This window comes from Dermacentor variabilis, chromosome 11, assembly GCF_050947875.1.
Source record: "Dermacentor variabilis isolate Ectoservices chromosome 11, ASM5094787v1, whole genome shotgun sequence".
Lineage (NCBI taxonomy): Eukaryota > Metazoa > Arthropoda > Arachnida > Ixodida > Ixodidae > Dermacentor > Dermacentor variabilis.
Window position 1 is genome coordinate 22,244,545 of NC_134578.1, and position 19,972 is coordinate 22,264,516.

At 44.8% G+C, this 19,972-nt stretch overlaps 1 protein-coding gene across 1 annotated transcript in view; it reads left to right on the forward strand.

Moving 5' to 3' along the window:
• Positions 1 to 15,237: 15,237 nt before the first annotated feature.
• Positions 15,238 to 19,972, forward strand: part of Setd3 (SET domain containing 3) — a 102,531-nt gene continuing 97,796 nt past the window's right edge. Inside the window, exons 1-6 of the mRNA XM_075675646.1 lie at positions 15,238 to 15,333; positions 15,659 to 15,772; positions 15,901 to 15,996; positions 17,689 to 17,834; positions 18,679 to 18,865; positions 19,878 to 19,958. Of these exons, the coding sequence (XP_075531761.1) occupies positions 15,682 to 15,772; positions 15,901 to 15,996; positions 17,689 to 17,834; positions 18,679 to 18,865; positions 19,878 to 19,958 (601 nt within the window). The 5' untranslated portion in view covers positions 15,238 to 15,333; positions 15,659 to 15,681. The remainder of the gene's footprint in view (positions 15,334 to 15,658; positions 15,773 to 15,900; positions 15,997 to 17,688; positions 17,835 to 18,678; positions 18,866 to 19,877; positions 19,959 to 19,972) is intronic.

The window sequence follows — 19,972 nt, forward strand, 5'->3', positions numbered from 1 at the left end:
CGATGAGAACTGCAAGGCCATAAGTCTGCCCATAGACTAGCATAAACACAGTGTCTAGAATTTATCTAGACAAGTGCGTAGAATTAGTTTAGGTTCGGTCCACCGTGTAGGCAAATGTCAATGGACTTTCTATAGACTGGCTAAATTATTTTTGTAAGACAATACTTAGTAAATATACCTAGGAGGTGTTAGCTCTCTCAAGCACCGCCATTATTAGGGGCAGCTCGCCCAAATGCTAAAAATTGCGTGTTTTTACCCAACATTAGTGACCGTGGCTTTTATTCTTTGCATTCTTTTTATACGCAATTATTCATTGCGTCTGTGCTTACATGCGGGTACTTGGTCTCCGGAACACTTAGGCCTAAATCTGGGCTCGCTCACCAATCTCAATGACATTGCCCACACCCAGGCGCGCATACTGATTCTCCGCGCGGGAGGGGGAGCCTTGTCACAGTCTAATGTCCAAAAGTTCCAGGACACTCTATCCACCTTTAATGAATCATTTATATCTGGAGAGAAGGATCCTTTGTGCACCACATGAAAAACTCACAAGACCTCAAGCTATAACCCTTTGTATGCTTCACACTAGCTCTTATCCTAGTCTGGCCTTCATGCACTGTTTATTGCCCGACGTTTTTAGCTCACAGTGTCCTAACTGCGGGGGGACATGCAATTTAGAACACACGCTCTGGCGGTGTCCCTCGTTACGAGAGGCTAAGGACACCACTGAACAGAACTGGAACTCATCCATGAAAAGCTCGGAATACCATTGTCAGCTTTGGGCTGTCCAGATAGCCTGTGACGCGGCGGTTAGGTTAGGCCTAACTGTCCCTATGTGGGAGGGGCCCGCAGTGTCGCCCTAAGGGGGGCGCTTCTCAGGATGCTTTTAACAAAGTTAATCGTTTCCGTATCCGTATACTTTCTTTATTGCAATTTTTAGGTAACCCGAAATTATTCGCGTCATTAAAATCGCGTACCTTACTCCTACTTCACAGCTAGCCCACTTGTTATTATAAGTTACCTTGAATCTTATAGCACTAAGACGTGTTCAACACTGTAATTTATATTTTTACATACCCTATAAAGGCAGTGTCACGAAGTCGCGTGATTATTGACTTGTTTGTTGACTTGTTATCTTTACTGTCAAGATATTATGAAAGAATCATATTGCTATTGCTGCATAATTATTTGTTTCCGAGAAACGCAGTTGTGTTACGCAAAGCTGCCTGCAGAACAGCAATGCCTAGTGATATGGTCATTCGACATTCGATTGTCAATCCTACAGTAATGCTCAAATAAACGCGTTACTTCCCACCTGTGAAACGAAACAGCGAGTGTCATGTAGCCTAGTTCCCGTTAAACGGTACACAAAACTATCACACCAACAAGCGGTTGTAAGGCGTTTCAAAAACGACGATCAGGCTACAGCATTACGTGACCACATGAAGCAGCTTATTTAATATGGTTATTTGACTATAAATCCTCAAAAATATTACTTGCTTAGCCATGACCGCGTAATTATGGCTTTCTATAGTATTTTTTGCACACACAAAGCCACCGTGATGCCTAAAAATCGCTCATACACTCAGGCGCCGGCAACGCGTCCGTCAGAGTGGGCACGGGAATGGCGGACACCATTGTGGGCGCCGCGGTTGTCTCGACCCTGTGCGGAGGGCTGATTCCTGGGGCCCATGATGAACTTTTGAGCTGCGCTGCTTTGCGCATGGGCTGTCGGTGGACAAACGAACTTCCTCGAACACTCGGGCCTGGCTACCCGCATGCTCTACGCGACCTGATATTGTCGGTGTACGGGTGCCTTGCGTGATGTGTTCTGTCTCGGCGGTGCCCTTTCAATAGAGCACCGCCAAGACAGAACAATAGCTTCGTCAAAGTGATCGCAGCAACAGAATATTTCCTCGGTCAGGCGCCCCTGCATTGACGGTTAGGCTTCGAGAAAAAAGCTGCTACAACGGCAAATGTGAATAGCGACTTCAACTTTTATTACATTATTGGTATCAAAAGGGGAAAATAATAAAATTGAAGTGAGCACTTTATGCAGGCGCTTGGATTAGACAAAATGCTTGCCTCTAAATTTCTTAATGTGTTAGTAAGAAGAAAAAACAACCCGCCACAGGTAGAGAATGATCCCACGTCTTCGCATTACGTGTGCGATGGACGCGTAATGCGAAGACGTGGCATCGTTCCCCACCTGCGGCCAGTTGTTTTTTCACCCACTTTAATTGCCATTCATTTTCTTTAATTCAATGCACGCGTAATGCGAAGACATGATCAATTTTTTCATCTACTTTCATTGCCATTAATTTATAATTTGTTTCATTCAATTAGTAAATCCAAGTAACTTTATGTTTTCTTTGGGGTCCTTGTTTTGTTGGCTTCTTATGATATGATTAATAAAAATTGGGCCCCTTGGTCAACCCCCTTCCCTCTCGTAGGTTACATACATGGCACGCAGCGCATCTAGATGACGACAGCAGCAGCAAGCAACTCATGGCAGACGCTTTGAAAACGCACTTATTTTTAGGTTGCTTTCAATATTATGTGTCATCATTAAAGATTCTGTTTCACTTATTGTAAATTTAGGCTGTACATAACGTCTCACTACACAACCTTCACATTTCTCAACAAATCATGAATGACTTCCATTACCTAGACATCAAGTACAACTTAGTATGGAAAATGTTTCAGCAATTTCACAGCATTAAACGAACAATGCGATTATTTGGCATTTGTTATAGCACCACATCTTACTGAGACTACAACTGCGTGTATGCACCAAGCGATGCTGGCGCTGCGGTTGACATCGCAGCTGCCGCCGCACACTTCTCAAGGAACGCATGTGCTGCGCACGGGTTGTGCCGAACATGCCAATAACAGTGTCTTGAACAGCCGGCCCTCTCGAATAATGCGTTCTAGACCCAGTGTTTCGGGGCAGACCGCATGGAATGGGGACGCCGTTAACGTCGAGCTCACTACTACTGCTGCTGCTCCTGTCGCCATCACTGTCATCGTCTGATTCTATATCGCCTTCAGAAAGGCGAAGGTTGCGAAACACAGCACATGTCGCCACAATGTTGGCCGCACGTTCCAGCTCATAGAGGAGGATGCGGTACCGCTGCAGATAGCGGAAACATCTCTTTAAGAGCCCGATGCACCTCTTCACCACGGAACGCATGGTGGCATAGCTTTGTGGTTCTTACCCTCGCGTGTCTGCACTGCATGATGGCCGGGAACTGGGTTTAGGAGCCATGGCTCCAAGGGTTGGCCACTGTCACCTGCACGAAGATGGAAATAGTGCATTGAGTACTCGTACGACGAGAGCCAAGTTGGTAACTGAGGAAAGTTACAGCATCATTCAACAAAGGTAGGAGTCAGACCTTGTGAGTCCCAAGTAAAAGCATGAGTTGAGCATATCCGTACCCGACGCAAACTGTTAACCAATTTACAAGTGTCTGCCAGAAGCAGAAGAAATCGACACTTCCGGTTGCTATTAATGACACAGTAGTAGCACTAATGTGTATTCATTTCTGCTTCTGGCAGGCACTGGGTGCAGTAGCAGCACTAATACATGTTGCTTTCATCTTCTCCTTGCAGGAACCTGATAACGTGCTTGTAACTTAAAGCTTTGAAGATTGCCAACGGTGGCAGCAAATGTTTTCATTTTTTTTTGTACTCCTGGCACTTACTCATGTGCTTTTAATTTAGTTAAAAGTTTTTGTTGGAGCGGACAATACTGAAACATGACTGCGCCAAAAAAAATGTTTTGTCTCCCCGAGGAGGTATTCCCCTTGGAGCCGTCGGCGCAGCAGCCGTATCGTCCGCCAGACGAACCAGTCGCGGTCCGCCCCCGGTCGTACAGGCTCCACGGCCAGAATCCTAATTTCGGCGTCGCAGGTCTGAGGTAAAATGCGAACAGAGACAGCGCATGTTGACAAGAGCAACATAACTGTCAAAAAGAATCGGCACCAGTAAACGTGAGGTTTACTTAAGAACATGCGGTTGAGCGCGTAGTATCCCTTGCGCACGTGAACGCCGTCTTGCGTTCACCCTTGGCTGCGGTAATAGCCATGAGGCTGCCGTCCATGCATCCTATGATGCCGGGAGTAGCACCGCGCCGAAGGAAACCCTCCTTCACGGCTGCCTTTTCCTCGGTCGTCTTCGGAAAATGAACCCACTTTTTGCGGGCCCCTGCGTTCGCTACAGCCTCTGCCACGCGTCGCATGCACTCGCTCCCCGTTGACTGCGACACACGGATCATCTCCTCGCTCCCTACGGACGCTTGGGAGCTCCCTGCGACAAAGAAGCGCAGCGCACACAACACCTTCCGCTCCACCGACAGCCCCGTCACTCGCTCTGCTTCTAGCTCCCCCTCCAGTTCTTCATCATCATTTAATGTCCCTTAAGGACCCCTTTCAGGGTATTACATAAGGGGACGGGGCAAAAGCATCAATAAACACTCTGGTCATTGTTGAACTATGTTTAACTTATTTGTTCAACGGTAAACAAAACTTAGCATGCATGCTAAGTTCATCGCACAACAACCGCACCGTTTCATTCGAGAGGCGAAAATGGCGTGGAAAATGGCCATCCGGCATGTCAAATGCGTCGTCTGGCTCTCCGTGCCCACGTCGGTGACGGCAAAGAGCCACCGCCATAGCGATGAGAGGGGCAGTCATTTTTTATTCCTTCGGAAACGACCCTGCCTCTGGCCGTGCCAGAAATTTATGCCTTATGCTCCGTATAATGAGTGCGTCAACGTCACTGCGACGTTTCTCGTTTTTGCGCGTTCCTGACGTCGCGTGATTGACAGACAAAATGGGCGCGGCCCGGTCATTTTGGACCAATGGCAGCGCGGTGATGGCGCCCAAAAGGCATAAAAAAGTAATAGAATTCTTACAAAATGGCATCCCAGATTGCTAGATTGTGCCGTCACCGTCAATAACGGGATAACACGGCAGCGGCCGCGCCAACGGTGACAGCGTGAACGCCGCGTCGCGGTCCGTAAAATCTTCCATCACAATAAAGACCAGCAAGCTACAAAGAACGTTATAAGCCTTATATGAAACCACAGAATAAGCATTGACGCGACAATACACAGTGTCAGAAATGGACAATAGTTATGATGTTAAAGTAGAATTCAGTATTCATATGCCATAAAGAAGAATAATACAATCTACGCAAATACTTGAATGTAAAGAAGCGAGGAACGTAACCTTAGGTAAAACTTAACCACAGGCAAGAATGGTTCAGGTCGAGCTAGCTTGAAAGCATGAAAGGGTGGAGAGTTCTGGGAATGCATATATTTTTATATGTATCGATATATGAAAACTTATTACTGCATAGATTTTAATACATTATGTGTAAGACAGGAATTTCAACGAGAAGCAGCAAGAGCTCAAGAGGAACTTTACTGATTTGAGTAAAAAGGCCGAATAATTAGACCGTTTAACATATACAGAAAAATTCTCATGGAGGTTTGCTTTTACTGTTGTACAGAGGCAAAAATATGAATAAACCAGGCAAGTCATTCTGTACAACCTGCAAAGTTTGCAAGTTCTTGAGGCATTTTACGCTTGCTTTAGGGCAAATATGATCAGCAGCGCAATTTATATGAACACTGAACACAAGGTTCTCACTAAAAACAGCATTCTCTTAATTCCCAAAGCTTCATAAATGCCCGCTGGTATATGAAACAAACTACATGAATGAAAGAAAGTACATGGACTGGATTTATTTATTCCCTACAGTGAACGGGTTTACCCAACAACACGGCTATGCAAAGGAGGTTTGGGTAACAGGGAGCATCGCCGGTGTGCTGTACTATCGCAGCACCAGCGTTTTCTATAACAATACGGCTCAGACAATTTGACTTCACGTGGAATCTCAGGCACAACGGCCACCTAACGGATGTTTCACGAATGGTGGAAGAATTATACAATCCGCATTTCGAGAGTGTACACGTGAGTCGTTTGAGGAGGCTCGATCAGGTAGCTGTTTCCATCAGCGAAAACAGCTACCTGACTTACTCCTACCTTACCTCGAGAAGGCCAGCTTGGCGACGCTCTTTATTAGCTTATAGTGATAATTAAAGTTTTCAACGAAACTTCGTCTGGCGAGGAGCAAACAATGTCAGAAAACACGAAAATTTACCAAAAGCAGAAAAAGCTTTTTTTTTTGTTTTAGAAAACGTGACGTTTACAGACAATACTTATCAGTAATACCGCGCTATTCCTGCCCCGTCGGCCACGGATGACAATAGTTGAGAAGGGAGGGCAAATGTGAAAGCAAATGTGTTTGAACAGAAACGCGCGCTACAGACTTCTTTAATTGAAGGCAACATTAGATACTGTATAGGCATTCACGGTGTGCGTTAGGCTTATAAGGCCACGAGGGAGGTTAGACAAAAGCTTCGTATGATGTCACACACCAGGAGACTGACCCGTAATAATGAACCGGATGCAATTTCGCATGTGTGTACACGCTTATCAGTGCAAGTTGCACCATGAAGTTATATGTGGTGCCAACACCCTTCGAAGCATTTTCTATGTTTTATATACTGCAGTATAAAATTTGGTTAACCTGTTACAAACGCTGTCAACACTACTATAAATTCGATCACTGACTGGAAAGAAATAATCGGAATAATTTATTCCCTCATGCGATATTCCAAATCCCACAGCGTATATAACAATTAGTGCACTTCATAATTAGGCTGCATATTTCAACATTCAGAATAGCGAATTACGCTTTTTTTCTCATCGAAATGCTACCAGTCTGTTCTTTGTCATGTGTAATTGGGTCCGGAGGATTACTTTTGCTCGTCTGGAGTTCATTAACATGAATAGATCATGCACTGTGTATATCACTCGTGCACATATATGCACAGCTATGTACAGCAGTGTACTGTACGTACATAGCGCAAAAAGAAATATTATGGGGTTCTACGTACCAAAACCACTTTCTAATTATGAGGCACGCCGTACTGGAGGACTCCGGAAATTTCGACCGCCTGGAGTTCTTTACCATGCACTTAAATTTAAGTACACGGGCGTTTTCGCCCCCATCGAAATGCGGCCGCTGTGGCCGGGATTCGATCCCGCGACCTCGTGCTCAGCAGCCCGACACCATAGCCACTGAACAACCAAAGCGGGTTGCATTGCGCAATAACAATGCCACGTGCATCCACTAGCCCAATTAATCGTTCAAGGACAAGTGCAACGCAATTTCACTTTGTCTGAGTTTGTTGTAAACGAGCAGTGCGCATACAGCTTACGCAATCTTGGCAAAGCTGCAGGGCTGGTAAATGCACAGTTTTATCTTTAACAGCCTTTGGAAAGCGACTCGGCAGAGGACGCGTGCAAGTGGTGATTGTCGCTACGACGTCAGTCCCAGCACGTCACCTCCGCAATTTTTTCAGTGCGCGCCTTGCAGTCAAGGGCACCACCTTATCTCAAAAGTGAAGCTGAGGAGCCGCGTGTTCTAGCTCATGCGTGATTTCCAGCAAGCAGCGATGGCAGTGTCTTTTTCAACAGCGAAGCTGTATAAGCTTTAGTTCCGCCGTGGAGCGTTACCAGAAAACTCAGCCCAGCTGTGCGCCGCCTTGCACTGCCTAGCAACCACCTGCGAGAGCACCGAGCCTCCTCGCGCCCAAGGCACGTAGGGCGAAGTAAGGCGTGCAAGAGCTCGGAACAGCCGGCGCGGCGACACACCTCTCGCCTCCTCTACTCTGTGCGTACGTGCTGCTGGCATGGGAAGACCAAAGAAAGTCCGGACACCCGATGAAGAAGCGGCGTACCAGGAAGAGCGCCGTACTGCCAAGAGAGAAGCGATGCCTCACTGCCGAGCTTATCCGAAACACTGCGCCGAAGCTGCGGCTCAGAAGAGGCAACGCGGAGTCGGGGATCCCGAGTTCCAGTGCAGGGAACGCGATAGTCGGCGCCTGAATGCTCGAGGTCGCCGAGAAAGCGATCGCGGCCTGCGACTGCTCGAAAACTTCCAGCGTCAAACCCGCCAAGACAACTTAGCAAAACCTAGCATAACCTCGCAATACCTAAAAACAACTTAGCCACGCCTACCATAACTTCGCAAAACCTAGAAATGACTTAGCCAAGCCTACCAACAACTTAGCAAAACCTAGCAAAACCTCGCAAAACATACAAACAACTTAGGCAAGCCACGGTAAAAGCTAGGTGATCACAAGCTCCTCTGTTCACTCCAGCCTTGCACCACTAGCCTTTTTTTTCATTTCCTTTTTTTTTCAGTTTCGCTGTAGAAAGCGTCTATGTTTGCAAGCTTTTTATGACGCTTTCGCTCGTATTTCAAACGTCGATATTTGCATGGAGGTTGCTTCACATCTACACTTACCAAACCAGGTTTTTTACGTGTTTTAAAGTTTTCTTGTAGTGGTTCTTTGGAGGTGCACCGACAACTTGGTACAGTAAAGATTTTCCACGGCGTGCCCATTGGACTTGGGGCCAGGGCTGGGGTCGAAGCGCTGACCAGCAGCCACTGCAGCTAACGCTACTCTTGTCTGGCTATAGTAAGTCAGCAGAGTACTCGAAATGAGTATCAAACTACATTAGAAGCCGTATCCCGAGCCAAACGAAATAGGCAAGCCTAATTAAACCGAACATGTCCGGCTGCTCAGAATCCTCACTTTCTAACCTTCGGCTTCCTAATGCCGTCGATGAAGACAAGATGGCGGCTGCCTCTATGTAGAACGAACTCTGAAAAGTGCGCACATCAATCCAATCTCGCGGTCGTCTGCCAACGCTCCACATAGCCATTTAATTTGAACGAGTCGGCTCTCTCCTACTTTCCGTTGAATTCAGTTGTCAAAGCCAGGCGTTCGTGTTCGAATCGTAATTACCGAACCCAATAGGTTATTGGGTCAACATTGCGGGAAGCCTTCTAAACGACTGAAGGAACATCTGTTCAAATCATGACTACCAAACATAGCAGTTTATTCGGACCAGCTTTGCAGAAAGTCTTGAAATAGCCATAAGGAGCATGTGTTCTAACTGTAGTTTCTGAAGTTAACCTGTTATTAGGATCGACTTTGTTGGAAGCCTGTAGAAAGACTCGAGAGGCACTTCAAGCACGTTGTTCATTACAGATTACGTATATAGTGCGGTGGTCCCGTGTTCTATTTCCGAAAAAGCGCTCGACTAAAACGTCGTCAAGAGGTGTATTTCCGAGTTTCCTGGCGGGCAAAGCTGCCCGTTCTGAAAATAACACCGCACAAAGGTGTTCATACCAAGTGAATGAGTTGCCGGGAGGACTTGTGCAGATCGTACATCAGTACTGATGTTCTCGATAATGACAAAACTTTGTTTTTTGTCGAGACGCGTTGTAGTGCTTAAACGCGCGAGTAATCGAGAGACCAAGAATGTTCGCGCTGTTAATTAAAGTCCGCGAGTGGATAAAGTATGCCCCCGTCGGTTTCAATAAACTCTTGTTTGTTAAATGGGAGAAAACGAACGCAGAATTGTTTGCCGCATTATATAACGCCCGTATAAAGAAACAAACTTATTCGCCTAACTGGCAACAGCATGGAGTCCGCAGATGTAACCTTGAACAGTTCCTGGAAATACTGGATTGCAATGAAAAATTGCCAATCAAAAAGTTTAAGTTTGTATTTTAGGTTTCGAATTTGTTTGGACTTACGATGCATATGCCATACAGATAGCACACCCAGCATACCCAGCAGATTATGCAGACCTAGCGTTATTATTTAAGGATTTCAAACCAAAAATAATTAATGGACTTTGGAAAAAGTGGCAGAAGTGTTGAAAACAACTAGAAAGACGAACATTTCTAGTACAGTATAGGTTAATAAGTAAACATTCGTGGATTTTTACAACAAATACACAGAAGGAGGGCCAAGTGTAAGTTTGTACGCAGTTGCTGACTTACTCAAACATACCCACTTGGGCATTACCAAAAACCAAGAGTAAGCAGTTATATATTTAAGTACATAATATTACCTCCCAGGGCTGCTTCATGAGTCTTGAGTAAGGGGTGTTTAGAATAACTTGCAAGATAAAGGCAGTTGACTACAAAACTACATATGATTAAACAAAAATATAACACATTGAAACATACTGAACGCACTACTAGCAAAAAAGTACAGAAAGAAATACAAAGATATAATAGACCTGCAACTAGAACGTTAAAAAGAAACGCATAGACCGAATTCAGAGAACACTGAGAAAACGGAAAACAACAAACATCATACGAACTTCGAGAAGTAACGTGACGAAGTATACTGCAATGCACAAAGACTTACACATAAAACAAATGATGGCTTGAGTTCACCGGAAACGTCACTTTTCGTCACCGGAAACGTTCGTTTTGTTGTAGTTATTTATTTTGTTCATACACTTTCATTTTCTCCTTTCTTGCAGTCGTTTTGTTATTTGATACATTTTTTTCGACCATTCTTCGTACGCTCTGAAACATTCAATTTACAACTGAAAATAATAGACGGCTTTAGGCGTGTAGCTTGATTTGTGAAGATTCACACGTCCCCTTTCACCACCAGTGGCGCACGCCTGCGCACCAAATGGCGTCCGTGGTGCTTATTTTGTACCGCGCTTACGCGGAAAGAAGAAAAAAAATAAACAGAGTTCCTTTCCAAAGAAGATATTCTCTGCACGCATACATAACTAAGCTTTAGGCGGACAGTTTTATGGCGCATGAAACAACAATGCGCGACAGGCAATTTCAATAAGGGATTCTAGGCACGCGTGGAAGCACGACAAACCTATGCGAACGCGCTCCTGTGCAGATGCAAAGGCAACTGTAATTACATACGCTCATAGATGCAATACTTCATTTTGTAAAAGAAAAAGAAAACGCTGTTCTTGTTGCTACGGCGGCGATGTGAAGCGAGAATGGTGTGCGCGTGGGTGTTCAGCTTGAAAAAGAAAACGTGTGTCTTTACGTCGGTGCTGTCTGGTGGGCAAAAAAAATGAACATCTTTTACACATTCCATTTCAGGGATATGACATATTCCTGGCTATTTTTAAGCAGTAAGTGCCTCTTGTTGTTCGCATAGTGCTTATAGACTGATGGTAGATGTGGTGTTAATGTTGTTTTTAGTGCTCCCAATAAGCTAGGGAACATATCTGCTGCCATGCAAAGAAAAAAGGAGCAGGTGAATGGCTAAAAGAGAACAGATATTTGTCCAGTGAACCACATCAAGAACAACTATTTTACTGACTGCTGTAGGGGTTTGGTATATAAGGTTTCCTTTACCTGCGGCCATTTCTACGTAGGGCAAACGGGGCGGTGTTTCAATCAGAGGCTAATGGAACAATGAAAGGTCGTTCACCGGTGGATCGCCTTCTAATCTCTCCATACATTGCCAAGATAGTAACTGCACGCCTGAGTTAGATGAATGCGCGATATTGCACAGGCATAGGAATAAAGATACGCGTCTTATGTTCCAGCCATGGTATATCAATAATGGTGGAAGTGCGTGCGTGAGTCAGCCTTCAATTACCTTACATATGGAAGAGATCAAATGCCTTAGCAGTCATTTCTCACGTAGACCGGAACGTGTACCCGATGGCAGGCGGTGCTACCATTCTAGAGCATGTGCAGATGAGTTTTGTGTCTTCTTTCTTTATTCGCCTCAGTGCTTCCTTCAGTTGACAGTCGGCGTTCGTGTCGTCCACTTCTCTTGTGTGCGTGTCTGCATGCATTACCTCTTTTTTGCATTATGAATCCTTGCCGACTAGCTCAGCTTTCTGTCGTTCTAGCGATCCAGGCCTTCGATGAACTGGCTGTGAGAATAAAGAGTGGGGTACGACCTGGTAGGAAGGATGAGGCGGGTAGATGCCTGTGCTCTAGAGCTATTCTCATGAGTAAGGGATAAGACCCTCCTGCCCAACTACTAATGTTTGTTGATCTCATTAAAACTGAGAAGAACGTCCCTAAAGACCCCTAGATTGGAGGCCGAATATTCCCCAGGCTGCCCAGAGCGGTGAGTTATTTCGCACGCTCGGGCGTGGGCGATCTCGTTCAGGTTGACCATGGAGGCCAGATGTGATGCCAGGTGAGCCAAAAAAAAGTGTTGATTGTGTGAGTAGAAATATCCCTTTGATCTTAAATGCGATTTACTGCAGCTGATACCGATCCGGACGCGAAGGTTCTGGCCACTGCTCGTGAGTCTGTGTAGATCTGTTGCTTGGAATCGTCAAGGAGAGCGAGGGTGATAGCTACCTCCTCAGCCTCAGTGGAGAGCAGAATCTGTGTGATCGCTCGTAACGACCTAGAAGTTGGCCGATCGACCGTACTGCGCCGCGTTTACGAAGCATGCAGACTCCGGGTTTGCAGCAACGTCTTTGAGCAGGGCTTCGCCTCTAGACCTTCGCCTCCTCGCGTCGTGCTTCATGTGCACATTGCGGGGAAAAGCAGGATCAAAAGAATTATGAAGAATAACGCCCCCTTGGTCTTGTTGTGCTAGTTGGCAGGCATTCCAGAATTGACAGACGTTTCACCAATGCTACATAAAAGGGATAAGGGCCAAATGTGCACAGGACACAATGGCCAACTTCAATTCATTCTTTACATTGCATAACACAAAAGAATTCGTGGGATGTCTGTAATGTAGAAACGAAGAAGCAACGTTGATTTATCTTTGCATACAGATATGCGATCAAGATACGTAAGGGAGAACATAGTCTTTATTTATGAACCACATGCTACAGCTTTCTAAAATCAAGAAAGGGGCTGACAGGTGGAACAGCACACTGTGGTATAAAGTTTATGGTTCATAACCGTGGAAAAAACGCATGCCAAGAAACCCACCCCGTGTCCTTTGCCTGGTGACCCCTTGCATACTTTTCAGTTATCTCGCATGCCAGCATACAGTTTACATATCCGTTGACCGCTATCGTTTGCTGGCCGAGGCTGACAGACAAAATATAAGTCTGCGCCATCATAGCGTCTGGAATGCTCCAGTCTGGTCATGGCTTCTTCCGTTTGGGCCAGCGTTACGGTTGGTCTTCCTCTGCAAGATTAAAATAATTATGAAGAATATCACTTTTTGGCCTAACTTGGGCTAGTTGGCACGTATATCAGAATTGAGACAAGTTTGACCAATGCTAAACACGCAAGGGACAAGGGCCATATGTGCGCAGGACACAATGGGTAACTTCAACCGATTCTTTACTTTGCAGAACACAAAGAACTCATGTTGTGCATAGCAAATGGAAACAAAGAAGTAACTCCAATTTATCTTTTCATACCGATGAGCAATGAAATAGGTAAGTGCGCGCATTATTTTCCAGAAAGGATGTCTTCTTTTTTTGCGACGAGAGTCAGTGACGGGTTGTTTACACACATACCTCCTGAACTTTTTTACACAAAACTCTCCTGATATTTATCAGTATGTCTACATCTGAGCACCTGAGTGCCAGGAAACAGTGGGGTGCAAAAGCATATGCAAAGCATTGACTGCTGTGCAGTGTTCCCACGGGCACCATTCGAACACCAAGCCGCTTGGCGGATATAGCACTGCCAGGCGCCAAAACGGGCGTGTGTTACTTTTTGCAAGTTTATGGTGCACCTGCCCGAGTTTAGATCAAATAGGGCGTGACATTTGTGATATTTAGGTCGTCGCAGAGATCGTTAGCCTGCTCGCCGGAACTAACTTTCAATGGACGTGGCATTCCTGGCTCAGATTGTGCGTCTTTCCTCGGCATTAAATTATATTCCCACCTTAAGTTTTCATATCACGGAGCGTTGATTAAAGGAAATCACTTGCATTAAAAAAAAACCGCTATTATCATCACACTTTGCTTTCATTGGCGCAAATACTCCCTCCTATAACATGCTGTTCTTTAGCCCTATTATTTATAACTCAAGAACCACGTTTCACACACACACACGCACACACACACACACACACACACACACACACACACACACACACACACACACACACACACACACACACACACACACACACACACACACACACACACGCGCGCGCGCACGCACGCACGCACACACGCACACACGAAAGGGTGAGGATGAAAGCAGAATGCCGCTCGAGACTACATGATGGCGCCATAGTATTTGTAATATGGCTATATATGCACATGCGAATTGTGTAGCACTTTCTGGAAGCCACGCGGGCACCAGCGAGTACACTGGAACCCTCGACGAGTCATGTAGGAAAACGACGTGCTTGACCCGCAGATCAGATTTTCGAAAATCCCGACTCTGCTCGCCGCTATCGTTGTGCTTGAGTGTTACTTGTTTTGTTGGGCACATTTGCAACTCACAGTTTCGACACTGTGTTCCACACTGTCTACCACGTGACAATCTAATCATAATACCATGGAGGAATGAAAAAGTTACGGAAGAGCCTTACGTCACGCAGCGAGCCTTGGCAAGCGAACGCTCAGCGAAGCCCGTACCTTTGCTCAGGGGCGACCAAACACGTGACCTCTTGCGTCTAGATCACGGAGCAAGAATGGAGATTTGCTGATACCTTGGATTCCCAGTTGCTATGGCAGTAGTTTTCATTCGGTGGGCGCTTGTTCAGCTGCCCTGCCGTGCCTCTGCCTGCAGAGCGGGAAACACTAAAACCAACCGCACACTTTGAAGTGCGATCACGTGTTGGGCGGACATGTTTGGCTTCAATCGCGTTGCTCTCTCCTAACCTTTTCCTCCCTCCATGCATAATACGAAAGAGTGTCAGCGAATTCTTCCTGAACAATGAGCGTCGCAATCGGTGGAAGTACTGTGTCTGCCGCAGCTGCTAAAGCTGCCCGAGAGGACTCTGTGGTCCGGAATCAAATTTTTTGCGATAATATAACGCTAATTCAAAGCACTAAACAGCTGCTCTTCATTCACATTAACGAGTAACGCAATATCAGCCATTTTTTCCCGCCTTTACATTCCTTATGCAAGCGGAATAATAAAAAGGCTTAATGAGATGGCTCAGAATTCTACGTCATCAAGAACAATTATGACGGGGAAAGAAAATTTTCGTCATTGCCACCTACTCAGTGGGATTCGAACCTGCGACCTCGAGTTCGAGAGCGCAACGCGCAGGCAGCACGCCACGAAAGGCGCTCGTATCCGTCGGCGAAAACGTCGATGTAGGTGAAGGAACCCAACCCCCAAAGTGGCTTGCGCCGTGGCGAATCCTGTCGGCTGTAGCAAAAACTACAAAAGAGTACTTCGCCTTTTTCTTCATAGGTGGCGCCAGAGGTTCCATTGGTTCCATAAGCCACTGTTTCACGTGCTCGTGTTTATGACTGCCACCATCGCTCGCCGAAATAACTAAATCGACAGGTAAATACCTATTTCCAGCGTGTGATTGTGCATCAGTTCATTAGACAATTAGGTATTCAGTTGAACTTGCTAGTTGCATTGCTCACGCCGCAAGAGGCGAAGCATAGTGAGCTCGTATTGAAGTTAGGATCGTTTCGCGAGTTCACGCCTTTCTAGGCAATTGCCCAGTGCTCAAATATTTAGCTTAAGTAGACGCTTTAACATATCGCGACCTTATAGAAGCGTCGCACACACAGATTTTGTTTATGAGTCTCTAGATGTCTAGTCATTGCATTGCTTCGTTTCGCGATCGACGTTTTACAGTTTTGACCACGCTTCGTTTCAGATCGGCCGGTGGTGTCACGTTACATGATGGGGGGAAACGACAGAAAAAGTGGCAAAAGACTCGCATCCCAAGACCAGCAGAGGATAAGGGAGCTGCTCGATGAAGTTTTGGACAGTAAGTGTTGTTACCGGTTCTCAATAGTGCGTGCTTTTCAATTCTCACTGCATTACGTGCGGGCTTGGTACAGTTAAATGGTTGCATGCATTGCATTTAAAATGAGCCGGCATGTCTTAACACTGCAGAATGCACCACGATGCCGTCGGGGGACGCGAAGAAGGAATGGAAGGACTTCTTAGAAGTTCAGAAACTGCTGCAAGAAGTTCGGGATCTGGAAAAACGTAAGTAGTGGCGCGGGTGTTATCTGCATACCTCGCAATTGCTCCCGTATTCTGTTTTAGGAGGCTACAGGAAGTAGGAGGTGAACGCGAGCGCACTTTCTTGTTAAATTGTTTGTCGCGATTAATGCGGGTGTCACAAGGCGCACTTTCGGTCGTGATCGAGCCCGATCGAGATCGAATTTCTCGGTAGCGATTGGCCCCTTAGCGCAAGCATCAGGAGAGTGCGGAGTGCGGCCGATAAAATCTATCCGGATCGGGCTCTGTCGCCATCGAAAGTGTGCGCGCGACACCAGTGTAAAATTACGACTACAGATTTGCGTCAGTACGTTTTAACAGTGCGTACTTTCTGTTGGTCGATGCTGCATTCTTGTTGATCGATTTGAATAAGGGCGGCATCTATTTGGAAGCAAATGATTCGATCACCTAAAAGCCGTGAAGCAAAATTAAAGTGGTCCAGGCTGGTAAGGCAACTTGTGCATAGCACTTATTTCTTCTGGCAGATGTTTATGTATGCTGCGGCTTTTTTTCAGAAATTTCATATTTGCTCATGTAAATCAGCATCATCAAACTTATCGGCTTGTCTGGAGATTGCTTCCCTAACTGACGCATACTGCTGCGTTTTCTTTTGTTGTTTATGTGGATTGTTTTCTTGGCAGCGTTGGAAAGTTTGTATATCAGGCTGTAATAAAGAATGTGGCAGCCATGCACAAATTTGCACCCGCTATCCAGCAAGGCAGCATTATAATTATTTATGAATTAGTGATAAGTTCTTGGTTCAAACATTTTGTAATAATTTAGTGCTTTGCAGGCTGATAATGGCAAGGTGAATAAAAGGACATTTGATTCACATTTCAGATGACGAACAGTGCTATTCTGAAAAAAAAAACATAAAATTTTTACGAACCCTTTAATTTAGCCCTTCGACAGAATGTGATAAAGCGCATTACACAGTAAAAAAAATAAGAGAAAAACACTGCAGTTTGATATTTATTTATTTGTTGATTACACTATTGTCATTTGTATTGTTGAATATGGCAACCTCAAAATTTAAATTTGATATGTGATACCCCTTTGTACAGGCTGTTTTGAGCTTCCTCAAACTTCGATCTTATTGAACTCTTTGGCTGTTATCAAAGTATGAAGCAACAGTGTTGATATGTTACGACATAAGTCAAGCTAGCTTGAATATTAAAGTATGCAAACCACATGGTACAACATGTAACTACACTCAGAATCGGCTGTGTGATGAGGTTGTTTGCGGGAGCTGTAGACACGAACTGTCGACAGCTTTTTTTGATTTGATGTTGGACAAATTTAGAAAAATGGTGAAGTTATCCCCTTTCTCGAAAGAAAAAAAAAATATTGAAAAAGTGGCTTTCATTGGGGTGGCAACCACTGCAAATTGTTAAAGCATGCCAAATAAATAGGAGTCTAAACGAAGTGCGTTATCTGTGCTCTGCAAGAAGTATTAAAATTCAACATTATTTACGCTGTCGTAACTTGTATAAAGTGTTGCAAAGCCTTCAACTTGGTCATTCCCTCAAAATAAATATGGTATCTGCTGAATATTCACACACTTGCACATTTTTATATAATCAGCGTCACTATGGCGGCAGGGTTCATACGTAAAATTGAATCTCATTATTGCATGACGATATTTCATTCTGGACCGCCTGTTCTTTTATTTTTCAGCTTTAGCCCCGAACCTGCCAAAGCGATCCAACAAGTGGCCAGCTTTTCTTAAATGGTGCTCTGATAATGGTGCTTACCTTGGGAGTGTGTCTATAAAGGATCTGCCTGATGGGGAATGCGGCTTTGTTGCTGATGAACAAATCGAGGTATGTAGATTTGTCGCTTCCTGTGCTTGTTTATCGTTGCCAACTGAAAAGTTTGGAGAGTTGTGTACCAAAGTCTTGGGAATCGGTGCATGAATGTAGTTTTTTGTAGGGTAAACACAAATTCTGATGGTAGAATCTGTTCTGTAAGCAAATAGTAGCCAGTACTGGGACAATGCCCTAAAATCTAGTGCAGCCAGGGAGGTCACTGTTCGCAGAAAGCACATTATATGTCGTTTAGTAGAGAGTATGCAAAGAATTTTGATATCTGTTAGCACAGGTTGATTTTGTATGACATTGTAAGATTAATAAAAAAATCATAGGTGTGTTTGTGTTTCAAACACATTGTCTGAATTTAAAAAATTATTGCAGTATTGACTACTACTTAGTGGAGAAACTTGGGTCAAAATGGGGGGGGGGGGCGGAAGGTCACAAATATGCTTGTGTGTCTCCGCCGCTGTCTGTGTTTTCTGCGCTATACACTGGAATAGGTGTCGTACCAAGAAGGCCAAAAGTTGCCTAGTTGGGCCACTTTTGTGGCCCCACTTGTGGCCAAGTGGCCAGCTACGAGGAGGTGATCCGTCCCTCAGTGGAGGCCAACAGTGTCCTGCGTGCTGTTTGCCTTTGCTATAGAATCAGGCCCTCTGCAAATGGTGTAACCGTGTGGGGAAGCATTCCTTGGTGGCTGGCCCTGTTCTCACCTCCCAATTCCCCAACTCCATTACCCTTAGTAGGCCGATGAGCCACCCTCTTCTTGTTAAAGCTTTACCATGTCGTACCATTTTGTTCTGTGTGACTGTTACATTCTGTCTTGTTGTCTTTCTCATCTACGTTGTACACGCTACAGGAGAGCAACCAATTCCTTGGTGTGCCATTGAAGCTCATGATGACCACCGCTGCAGCAAAGAAATCTAAGCTTGGTCCTCTTTTAAGAGATGATCCTATAATGAAGAGCATGTCCAATGTATCTTTGGCCATGTTTCTCATCCTTGAATTTTGTGCTGGTGAATCATCCTTCTGGCACCCCTACATATGTATCCTTTTATGGTGTTAGATGTCACAAGTTTTCTTATTTCGGGATTTTAAAGCAGAACAAACAATATAAGACCAGAAAAAGATAGTGTCCTGTCACAAGCAACGTAAGACCAGCCGAAGAAAGACACTGACACGGGGCTTGCACTGTCTTGAAATCCTGAGTAAGGTATACCAACTTGCTCAAGCTTCCACTTCAGTAGATTTCGTCAATTCGTTATGTGTCCACATGTCCATAGGCTTCCCAACATAACTAGCTACCTTGCAGAACTTTCATAGTTGCTAGTTGCTTTAAGTGCTTGTGTGGATGTTTATATTGAACAACTGTTACAGCTGCAAGACACTAGCCATAACTATAAACAATCCATGTACTGCTTTCTTTTTGGCCAAATGTGCCTATTCCAGTAAAGCTGTGTTTTGTGTTTTGTAAGCCATACTGCCACTTGAAGGGTAGTCGCAATGTTACCAACAGGCAAATACAAGGTAACGCATTACAGACACAACTTTAATGGAAGTCATTTTATGTATCTAGCTGGTAAACAATGTGACTCTACTTCAGTTATTTAGATAGGCATTGTTTAATGGCAACGAAAATAAATTGAAAGTGCACCAATACCTGCTGCTATTATTGCTGGAATCTGTTTCTCCAGAGGGCTTCTTGCTGTACATAAAGTTAACACAGCAACATATGACTGCTGCCTACATAAGTTGCTGCAACAGCTAGGTTGAGGGATCTGGTATCGCTGCTGATGTGGCCCTGCCAAACTTCTGTTCAGTGGATTTTAAGTATATTTAATTTTTGTGTATGCATTGAAACAGTAGTTAGCAACTATGCTAAATAATGCTGTCTGAGAAACTACCGTTTAATTACATTTTTATGTGTTTCAGTTGTGTTTGTGCATTGGAAAGTTTTCATAGTTTTTTAATATCATAATATGCTATTTACAGTACCTAATAGGATTTTCCAGTAACATTGCTCTTGTTTTGGGTATTTCCCTTGACCTAAACTTACAGCAACTCTTCCAGCATCATTCAATACGGTTTTGTATTTCAGCGTGGAAGAACTTGAACTCCTTTGTGGGTCAACTGTAGTCGGTATGTTGAGAATA